This window comes from Miniopterus schreibersii, assembly GCF_964146895.1.
Source record: "Miniopterus schreibersii genome assembly, chromosome: 15".
NCBI lineage: Eukaryota > Metazoa > Chordata > Mammalia > Chiroptera > Miniopteridae > Miniopterus > Miniopterus schreibersii.
The window spans coordinates 51,464,242-51,475,533 of NC_138115.1; the positions used below are offsets into that span (position 1 = coordinate 51,464,242).

General features: G+C 56.1%; 1 protein-coding gene across 2 annotated transcripts in view; it reads left to right on the plus strand.

Moving 5' to 3' along the window:
• The window catches only part of RAD54L2 (RAD54 like 2), a 50,065-nt gene extending 45,047 nt beyond the window's left edge, over positions 1-5,018 (plus strand). For both annotated transcript variants that reach the window (XM_081159374.1, XM_081159375.1), the window contains exons 20-22: positions 190-279; positions 2,083-2,175; positions 3,723-5,018. In XM_081159374.1, coding sequence (XP_081015500.1) covers positions 190-279; positions 2,083-2,175; positions 3,723-4,711 — 1,172 coding nt within the window. In that variant the 3' untranslated portion in view covers positions 4,712-5,018. The remainder of the gene's footprint in view (positions 1-189; positions 280-2,082; positions 2,176-3,722) is intronic.
• The last annotated feature ends 6,274 nt before the right edge of the window (positions 5,019-11,292 follow it).

Consider the following 11,292-nt stretch of genomic DNA (forward strand, 5'->3'; position numbering starts at 1 on the left):
ATCATCACAGTGTTCTTTGCTTACACAGTTGTCAGGACTGCCTGCTTCACCACCCTTGGTTCTGGCTTCTGCTCCACTGAGCGGCTTTAGAGAGACTGCTGAGGAGTGGGGTGGGCATAGACTTTGGTTTCCTTCCCTGCTTTAGTCAGGCCCCGTGTAATCTAAATCTGAGGTCTGTGTCTTCACTAGATATTGTTATTCCTGGACTCAACAGCTCCACAGATGTACAGGCGAGAATTAATGCTGGCGAGAGCATCCACATCATCCGTGGGACAAAAGGTGAGCCCTCTGCCCATCCCTTCTGGGCTGGGAAGCAGAATCAGGACCTGTGGCTCGTGCTCGGGGGATAGGAACCATCCTGTAAAAATGTCACTTGTGGGGGAAGCCTGAAAAATGACATTGCCATGACCTTAGTAGAGTGGGGGTGGGCCCAAAGGAAATCTATCAGCTGAAAAGAAGGGATCTAGAGTCCTGGCATTCCTGTATCTGACATTGTTTTTATGGGCGATTTGGGTGGGTTTGTACAGACACCGTGTTTTGTGTTGGTCTCAGCCTATCGATAGTGATGCTGTTGGCTAGGAATGCCTGACTCACCTGGTCCCATACTACTTGTGGGAACCCCATAGACACTTCCCCAGAGCCAGTGTGTGGCTGAACCAGCCCTGTGGTGGTTATGATGGTAATACACAACAGCCATCAGGGAACTTCGTAAGGACAAGGTTTATTACACAGGCCCTGGAGGGTACGTGCTATGACCTAGGGCTTCACGAGGGGGGCAGGGGGAGCTTGGACCTGGGTCTCTGCCTTTATTAGGGTCCAAGAGTAGGGTGCCTAGGGTTTGTGGGTTCACTTTTTATCGGTGAATTTAAAACAGAAGAGTGGGATTTAGAGCACAGGAGGGAAAAGCAGGGTCACTCAAGAGTTATTCACCTAGGTTACCCTGGGCTTTCTGTTTCTAAGGGGGGGTCTCATGGGTGGGAGCCACCTGCTTCCTTACCTAGTCCAGCTAGTAGCTCTACCCTACAACTAGCATTTCATTTATTTGAGATGGATGTCTTCAAAAGGCTTAGCGTCTGCCACTTACACTACATGCAGGGAGATCAAACTCAGAGGGAAAGATCTGTGGGGTGGGTTAAAAGCCAGCCTGTGTTGTCATCTTGCTTGCAGTGGGGTGGGAGGTCTCCGCCTGGGAGATGTATTGGGTGGATGAGTGAGTATACATGGTTTGCATGACAGAATTTTCAAGTGTGGTCATTGGAAAAGTCCACTGCCTCTGGCCTCCTGACAAAGGGAGGTGAGACTGCTGGGATGAGAAATCTGGGCTGGACATTGTCGGGACAGTATCGAAGCCTGTCTTTCCCTTCAGCCTTCACTCTGTGAGGCTTCCTGGCCTCTGTTGGGTCAAAGTACCTTTAGACTCAGGGAAAAGATGCCATGAAATACAAGACACACAGAAGATTGTACCTGTGCCCTTTCTGGGCTCTTCCTGGCCTAGAGCAGGGGTTGGTAAAGGGCCGCTGGTCCACCGGCCAGATCTAGCCTGCTTCCTGTTACTGGACCTGTGAGCTAAGAATGGGTTTTACATTTTCAGTTGGTTGGGGGAAAAATTAATAATATTCTGTGATGTGAAAATTATATGAAATTCACATTTCAGCATCTATAAATAAAGATTTTTATGTCATAGCCACACCCAGCTGTTATCATGCTATGGGGAGAGGGTATTGAGGCATGAGGCCTCTTCCTTCCAGCCCAGGAGGGGGGCGTGGGCCAGGGTACCTGGTTCTCCTTCATAGCACTTCATTTCCTCCATTGATCTGACTTTTCCTGGTGTTTTCTGCTATAACTGTCTGCCTCCCCCTTAAAGGACCAGTGTCTGGAACAGTGCCTGTGCGTGGTGGTGATGCAGTGAGCATTTGTGGAGGAAATGGATTAGTGGGCCTGCAGCTCCATCACCCCACTCCTCATTTCAGGTCTTGAGAGAGGGTGTGAGACCTTCTTGTACAGCTGTTCCAGCCCACAGTGCCTAGGCCTGGAGTTCCCAGGGCTGGCAGTAGAGCTAACAGTCTCCCTTGTGTTTCTTAGGGACGTACATCCGCACCAGCGACGGGCGGATCTTTGCTGTCCGAGCGACGGGCAAACCCAAGGCCCCTGAAGATGGTCGGATGGTTGCCTCAGGTACAGTGGCATCTGTCTTCCATTGACCTACTGGGCATTTTTGTTTGTTTGTTTTGGTTTAGCTTCACTTGTGATTAATTTATTTTTGAGTCGATAACGTGTGCATGGTTCACTGTTCAAAATGTACAAAAGGGGTAAAGTGAGGAGTGAGTTTCCTCCACCGCCCACTTCTCATCTATCGTTTCCAGAGCTATTCTGCACACCACTCAGTGCAGGGGGGTGTGTCTGGATAAAAAAGCGAGTGTAGCTTCTCTTTGTGTTTTTAAAGCGGATGCCCACTTACTATAACACACTAATAGTCCTTTTTCACTCGCTAGGGTAGCCCAGCGTGGTGCCATATCTTTGCTTTAGATGTGCCTCCCAAGGGTTTGCACAGGACGCCATTAGGCGGGTATAGCACTGCGTGTTCCCAAGTCCCTTGTCCTGGGATGTTCAGATTGCTGTACCCCGCCACTGCGGACCGGCTCAGTCACCTGGGGCATCTGCAGAATACGTTCTCAGGGTGGGACTGATTGCCAGGTCAGAGCGTGCATGTGGCACATGGACAAGTGAGCTGCTCTTGCCAGGCTCCCCTCTGTGGGAGAGGTTCTCATTTTTCCTCCCTCTGTGGGGTATGAGAGCGAGGTGCTTATTTTCCCCGCCTTTGTTACAGAGATGTTCATCTGCACTGGCAAGTGACAGAGCAGCACCACGAGCACCATGCAGCCTGCGCCTACATCCATGACTGTTCACTTCCTCATACACTTGCTTCTGTCTCTCTCCCTTCTATTATCAGAACTATTTGTAAATGGAAGACATCGTGTCATTTTTATCCCTAAATATTTCACATGCAGATCCTGAGATAAAGGACATTCTCTTCCCTAACTGAACACCATTTCACACTGAGAAAGTGACATCCAGCGTGGCCACCATCCAGGCCATGGTCATCCTCCCAGTTTCCCAGTCTTCATGGCCATGGATCTTGTTTGGTTTTTAAACCAGGAGGATGGCTTTTTATTTTTTAATGTCTTTATTGGTTTCAGAAAGAGGAAGGGAAGGGAGAGGGAGAGAGAAACATCAATGGTGAGAGGCATGGATCGGCTGCCTCCTGCACCCCCTCCCACCCCCACTGGGGATCGAGCCTGAAACCCTGTCCTGACTGGAACCAAACTGCCATCTCCTGGATCCTAGGTCAATGCTCAACCTCTAAGCCATGCCGACCAGGCAAGATGATGGCCTTTTAAACTTCATTTCCCTTTTTCCTTTCAATCCTGGTTACTGGAAGAGTCTGACTAGTTATGAATGACGACTTAGCGTTTCATGTCCATCACCTCAGGCCTCACTGTGGTGGGGTTTCACAGATTGAGGAACAGAGAGACCTGTTTCCTAGATCAAAGGATTTCTTCCTTTGTGACTGGGAAAGATTTACAGGGCAATGTTTATACATCAAACTATTTGAATTTTGGGGACCACAGGATGGGATTTTCTTTTTTTCATGGAACTTTTTCCTATATCTTCCTTCTCTCCCTGGCCATTCTGGTTCTCAGTTACCTACATTTTGTCCCCAGGTTCCCAGGGGCCTTCTCTCGAGTCCACAAGCAACGGCAGACACAGTGCCTCATCACCCAAAGCACCCGACCCTGAGGGGCTGGCCAGGCCCGTCTCTCCAGACAGCCCCGAGATCATCAGCGAGCTGCAGCAGTATGCGGACGTGGCTGCTGCCCGGGAGTCCCGCCAGAGCTCCCCCAGCTCCAACGCCGCCCTTCCTGGCCCCCCTGCCCAGCTTGTGGACAGCAGTGCTGTGCCTGGGACAGCTCTCGGGACTGAGCCTCAACTTGGGGGTCATTGCCTCAATAGGTCCCTCTTGGTGACTGGCCAGCCCTGTGGTGACAGGCACCCAGTGTTGGACTTAAGGGGCCACAAGAGGAAGTCGGTGACACCGCCTGCTGCCCAGGAGTCAGCCCGCCGGAGGTCCAGGAAGGGCCATCTGCCAGCCCCCATGCAGCCCTATGAACACGGGTATCCAGTGTCGGGCGGGTTTGCCATGCCACCCGTCTCCTTAAACCATAACCTCACCACCCCCTTCACCTCCCAGGCTGGGGAGAACTCCCTGTTTATGGGCAGTTCCCCCTCCTACTACCAGCTGTCCAATTTGCTGGCAGATGCCCGCCTGGTGTTTCCAGTGACTACTGACCCTCTGGTGCCAGCAGGCCCAGTCAGTTCCTCCTCCACGGCTACCTCAGGCACTGCCAGCACCCCCTCCTTCCTGCTCAGTCCCTCTGTCCCAGGGGTGCTGCCCAGCTACGCGCTCCCGTTCCCTCAGCCCCTCCTCTCTGAGCCCAGGATGTTCGCGCCTTTTCCTTCCCCCGTCTTGCCCACCAACCTTTCCCGGGGCGTGTCCGTCTACCCAGGCTACATGTCCTCTCACGCAGGCTACCCGGCTGGCAGCCTGCTCCCGCCCCAGGTGCCTGCCTTTGACCCCCAGGAGGCTGCTGAGGTGGGGGCCAGCTCTGGCGAGGATGGCGATGACGACGTGATAGAGGTCCCCGGGCAGTAGCGGCTGCCTCCCGCCTGCAGGTCGCCCACCAGAGGCAGCTCCCGGGCCTCCTGAGCAGGGCGCCTGGAGGAGGGAGAGGGCAGAGGACCACGAGGGTGGAGGCCCCGCAGGGCAGCAGGAGCGGGAAATCAGGGACCCAAACCAGGAATGGAGGCCGCCCGCCCGCCCGCCTGCTCAGCTGTCGCTTGCCTGCCTGCCCCCGAGTGTAGAGGCTCACGTCCCGTTTCTGTCTTTGGGAACATTCTCTCCCAAGAGACCTGCCTTACCGGGTGACTTAGCTTGGCCTGGAGCGGGGAGGGCGGGAAGGAGGGCGGGTTAGGAAGGAGCGTGGGTGGGGAGAGCCGACAGAGTCCGTGTGGAGTGGTCTTTTTAGGGGTGGGGAGGAAGCAGACAGGTGCGTGTGCCTGTGCGTGTGCTATGTATGTGCGTACGTGTATGTAACAGCGGGGGAGGGGGGAGGGGGAGGGGGGACGGCTAAGGGGGGAACTAAAATGAATTTATCTTTTTAAAAATGGAAATCAGTGTGGTGGTTCATGGCAACGCACGGTTAGTATGAGCATCCGGTGAGCCTGGGAGAGCCATGGAAACCACAGGTTTCCTTCTAGTGGGTGAAGAGAGGCCCAGGTAACCGAGTTCCTGGCTTTCAGAGCCACGTTGGTTGTAGAATTTGGGGGGAATTATGAGAGAAAATGGGCATTACCCATCTCTGCCTCCTTCCCAGCGGCTCCTTGGAGGAGCCCTCTCCAGGGTGAGGGACTGGCTGTGCCGAGGCTGGGAGGCACCGCCCTGTGCTCTGCAGGAGCGATCATGGTGTTGAACGGAGACACATTCTTCATGGGATGGAGCTGAGCCCCCACCGCCTCTCGGGTGGTCTGTCCTGTCCTTCCCTGCTAGAGAGCTCCATGTTAATTTATTTCTTACGGGCAATTATTTATTATTTGGACTTCTCATGTGTCTTTTTTTTTTTTTTTTTTGGTGGTGGTGGGAGGGGGAGTTGGGGTAGGGAAGAGGGTAGGAGATAGAAAGGGCAGTTTTAAGATGCCCCAGGCCCCATAGCTGCTGGTGAATAAACCCCCATAGGTGGTGAGCAGACCACGGAGAGAGCTGGGCTCGACCAAGGTTTACACTAAACAGCTATGTTTTCAGGAAGTGGCCTTTTGGAAAGATCAGGGACTCCTGTGGCTAGAGGATTAGTGGGGGTGATACTCATTCCACAGAGGTTGAAACTTGGGATCATGGAGTTTGCTATTGGAAAGTGAGTGACCCCAAATTTGGAGCCGCATCCTGCCTTGGTGACCTAGAGGCAGGCTCTCTGCTGTGTATCGGTGGCTGCCGCAGTGAGGGGACAGACTTGATTTCCTACTGGGAAGTGTGTTGGCTTCCCCAGCCTCTCTGATGATCAGTGTGGGCCTGGTGTCTGCTACCTCCATCCTCTCTGAAGGAGCATGGAGGAGCCCTTCCTCTGTAAGAGCCGTAAGCCTGGCTTGTGTCTTAAAAGGACGCATTAATCATTCTGGGTCTACCCTTTTTTGTTAATGCCAGGGGAGGGGATATCTAGCCTTTAAGCATAAACACTGGCTGACTTTCTCTTGGCTTTTTCTCCTGGCTGCTGAGACTTCTCCAGGTATTTCTGTATGATGAACATACCTTGTCTGTCTGTAGAGCTTCACCACCTACCCATGGGTCCTCCTCACTGGGCAGCTGCGGCCCCTGCCTCCTCCCAGCCCGGAGGCAGCTTAGTCAGGTCACCCCTAGTAGCAGCTGCTTCTGCAACTCTTCCCACCAGCTCCTTTTCACTGTTGGAGGGCCTTACACACTCTGGGGTATTGTCCCTAGAGAAGAGACGAGGAGATGGCTGATGGGGAGTGTGCCTGTGTGCGTGTGTTTGTGCACTGTTCAGTTACACCAAAAGTGGGGCTTCAGGCACTTTCTTTCTCTGTTTTCATAAGCATCCTGTCAGACTCTCAACTCTCCTACTCATAGAAGCCTTAGATCTACAACTTAGCTATGCAAATTATTTTAATAATTTAAAAATAGCAGTTCCAACCAGCGCACCAAGTTTGGATGGTGAATGGACAGAGTTGGAGTGGGCCTTCAGGTTGAGGCTGGTGCAGTAGGAGCTAGCTAGCCCAGGTTTCCAGCTTGCAGAGCACGCTCACAACCTGGGCTACAGCTGATGCCTCTAAGGCCCTGGAGCACTGGGATCCCAGAGGGTGTGTGTGTGTGTGTGTGTATGTGTGTGGGTGTGGGTGTGTGTACGCGTGTGCACGCGCGTCTGGGAAGGGGTAATTTTGTGTGCACCTCTAGAAACTCACAGCAGCAGGTTCTGAGAATCCAGAAACTATCCCAGCAAGGAACTGAAGGCAGCCCCTGGAGGGATGGGTATTCTGAGAGGCAGCACATGCCTGCTCTCCACCCAGGGCTTCCAGGGTCTGGGTCTAGTTTTGGGAGGCTAGACCTGGCTAGAGAAGGCTTTGATATGTGCAGCTTGTACTGTTCAGGCATTTGGGGGTGGGATCATGGGAAACTGCCAGTTCCGTGTGTTGTTTTTATGAACGTGGTAGCACCTCTGACCTTCCTGCAGTCTCCGTGCGTGCCGGTGTGTGCACCACGCAGGAGCATGTGTGTGAGGGAAGCAGGGACCGTCTCAGCCTGAGCACCAGGTCCTGCAGCTTCTTTGATCAGACACACTTGGTGGTGGCTTCCACCGTGAGGGAAGGATGGTGACAGGCGGGAGGGCAGATCAGGCCTGGGCGTTTTCCCTCCCTCTCGTCTTCCACAGGAAGCTTTCAAAGGCCTCCCAAGCCCCATCCAGCTGGTTTTGCCTGAATTCTCAGCGAGGGAATATAGCACAACTTGATTCAGGATCACCTTGTGTAGTGATGTTCCATTTCCTTTCCTTAGTATCTTTGTGGAGAAGAATTGAACAGAGACAAAGTAGCCACTTAAGTAAGTGAACCGTGTTGGATCAGATCTCTCTCCAGATTGAATGTTTGCAAAGCCCTCACCCTCTCGAGTTATGCGTAAGCATCTTTCTCGTCATCTGCTGGTTTCGGGATAACTCCGGTCCTTGGAACTCTCTTCCCTAGGAATTAGTGTATGAAATTTATATACTTGTGATTCACAAATACGAAATTTCCCACCCCAGCGCCTGAAGCAAAGCTAGGGTACATTTTGCTGATAGGTTGAAACACTCAACCAAACTTGAGGCATCTGGGAGGGACTGTCCCTCCCCACGTTGTTAGCAGGGCACGGCCCCTGCCCGTCCGTTCAGGCCTGGCGCTGCTCTGGAACCGAGCCCCTTCCCATGTGGAAGATCTCCTGGGGGCTTTACATTCCTTGTTCCTAGTGTTCCGGCCATGACCCCCTTCCTCCTCCCAGTTCCTCCGAAGACCAGTCTTTCTTCTGAATCGTGGCCTCCTGTACAGCCAGCTAATGGCTCTTCTCCCACCAAAACCCCTGAGAGAGGAGCTGCTTTCCCCAGTGGACCCCCAGGAGACTTTCTGGCCCCCTGCTGTCTGTTCCAAGGAACCCGCACCTCGAGGCCTGTCTGGGAATTCTTTGCTGCGTCACCCTCACCCTCGTCCCCTCGTACTGCGCCTCTCTTCTGCCCTGAGTACTCCACTGTTGCCCCTTAATGTCTGTCTGTGCCACTAGCTTGGCCCTGGGCCTTTTATGAGTACCCACATCTTAGATGAGCTTCCTGAGCAGGCGGTGTCCAACTTCTCTGCTCTTCAGGGACCTGAGTCTGCCTGTGTGACCTAGTACTCAGTGCATCTGCATCGGGAGGGGTAGCCAGGCAGGCTGCAGGGTCTGTGGGGCAGAGGCTGGGAGAGATTGGGGTACTTCCTGTTACCACTACTGGGGTGATAATTCAGAAGAGGGGCGACCTCATACTGTGACCTGACCCAGGACCCTCCCCTGGGAGAGAGCTCAGCCCAGGTGTGTGTGTGTGAGTGTGAGTGAGAGTGTGAGCATGCACACACGCCTGCTCGTGTGCACGTGAGTGTAAACTGACTTGTCTGGTTGTGTTACTCAGGGTGGGCTGGGGACTCACCGGAAGAATCCCCTTAGCCTGCTCAAGACTGGTTTTTTCCTGTGCCCTCTCCAGAGGGGTCAGGGGAAGGAGGTCCAGGTGGGTTGAGGGGGTCGCAGTGGATAACCACTAAGTCCACATCGCTGCCAGGAGGAGTGGGGGGAGATGAGGTGGCCCCAGGGACCTGGCACCCGGCTTTGGTTTTCCGTCTTCTTTCCTCAGGACGCCCCCTGAGGCCTGGACTGCACCTGGCTTTGAGGAGCACCTGTGGCTGGTGCTCTAGCTGCGGGTGTGGTCATGGGCTTCCCTCCTCGGTAGGGCAGGTGCTCCTGCCCCAGAGACTGGGCAACTGGCTGTTTCTATGACGTATTTATTTTTACTTGTGTTTCATGTCACTTTTTTAAAAAAAGCAAACAGAACAATTGTAAGTCAGTATAACTGCCTATCAGTTTTCTTTATTTCTCTTTTTGTAAAATAAAATTTAAACTCAAGAAGGCAATGTTGTTTGATCAAGGAATTGTCTGAACAGCTGTTTGGCTGGTGGTGGTGAAAGGGCTATAACTTAGCAGAGGGCTGGCACTTGTGGGGTGGGGTAGGGAGGAGGTGGGAACAGAGGCCCGCTGCAGGCAGGTGCTTTGTCACAGTGGGTTCGCTCGCCTCTTTCTGCCTTTGCTCACCTGAAGAGGACTGCACATCCAGGCCCTAGGAAACAGTGAGGCCGACTCAGGGTGACGAGGCTAGCTGACCCTCGGTCACAGCACGTCCTGCAGGGGCTGCCCTAACTAGGCTGTGAGTGGCTAGGGATTGGGTGCATCATGGGTGCCTTCAGAGGGTGGGAGATGGCTGGTGGCAAGGTTTGCAGAGCGTCTTACACACGCCGCATGTGCGTTCTCTCTCTGTTTGTCGTGAGTTAGAGGATCTGACCGCTGCCTCCCAGAGAACTTACCAGGGCTTTGGAATGTGAGGAGCTGGGGGAAGGAGGGGAGTGTCCACTCTGGTTCCTTTAAGGGTAGGAGCCCTGGGGAAACTTTTTCTGGAAATTTGCTAAGGGATAAAGAGCCACTGTGGGGATTCCTTGGACACAGGAAAGCGGGGGACAAAGGCCCAATCTGGGCTCGTGAGGGAGCATATGTGTTATTGGGAGACAGGACTGGGAGTGCAGCAGGGGTGGGTGATGGCTCCGCGAGCCGCCTGCTCAGCCGCTACTGCGGTGGAGACAGGTGCCCTGGCTGCTGCCTCATGGGGCCAGTGGAGGCCTGGCAGGGATCCTGCCAAGGGCAGGCTGGCTCTGGTGGGAGCCGCCTGAGATGAGCCCCCTGATGCTTGCAGTCCCTTCACAGGCAGACTCCTTTCAAGCCACTAAGGCACAGCCTGAACTCTGGCGTGAGGCCCTGGAGTTCGCCAACCAGGCTTAGGAAGCGAGCAGAGCACACGGTGAGCGCAGGGCACTGCAGGCCAGGGTTTCCCGGAGCAGTCCTGAGCGGAGCGGCGGGACCGCCGAGGAACCCTGCAGGCAGAGGCCGCCTCCGCCGGCGCAGCGGCCCCTGCTCATCTCGCAGGAAGCGCTGCCAGGTGTGCAGCCCACTTGCCTAGGGCACCCCAAGGGTCTGATCACGTGCCAGACGTTCACAAGCGAAACAGAACTGCCCTGACCCTGCCAGCCCAGGCCGGACGGAGCGCCCGGACGGGGCCAGCTGCCCAGGGGGCTGGGCCGGGCTTGGGCCTGCGGGCGAGGAAGGCGCACTGCGGGGCCGAGGGAAGGGAAGCAGGGTCGGAGTGCCTCCGTGCGCCCGGCCTGCCCTTTGCTGGCCGCGGTAAGACGCCTGCCCTGCCAAGCAAGAGTCCTGGGGTCAGGAGCTCCACGGTGACGGGCCTGCCAGGCGGGGCCTCTCGGGAGCGCAGGGTTTCTTCTTGGGGCCCTGGAAGGGCGCTTTGTTGTTCGCAGGCCCTCGGACACGGGGACGGGAAGCCGGGCCGCCTACAAGGGGCTCGCCCTTGGCCGGGGGTACCTGGTGCGCGCTCTGCTAGAGGGCAGCGCGCCGCCCGGCCCCGGCCCGGCCCGGGGAGGAGCCGGCGGAGGGGCGTGTCCCCGGCGAGCCAGGGGCGGGGCCTCGGGGGCGTGTCCCCCGCGAGCCAGGGGCGGGGCCTCGGGGGCGTGTCCCCCGCGAGCCAGGGGCGGGGCCTCGGGGGCGTGTCTCTAGCGAGCCAGGGGGCGGGGCCTCGGCTCGGTCCCGGGTCCCCGCCGCCCCAGCGCCGTCCGGGCCGGGCGTGGTCCTCGACACGCTGGCCGGTGACGGGTCCCCCTGCGCCCGGCTGGCGGGCGGAGTGCGGCGGGGCTGGAGGCGGGAAGCTGAAATGGGTGCCGCCTGGGGTGGGACCCACGCTTCTCCCTTCAGCCCAGGGCGGCCTCTGCGGGCTCCGCTGGACGGCGGCAGCCAGGGGCCCCGCCGCGCTCGGGTGCCCGGCCCGCCGCGAGGCCTCCGAGAGCGCGCGGCAGCCCCGCGGGCCGCAGAAATGCCCGAGCCGCTGCGGGCGCTCCTCCCGG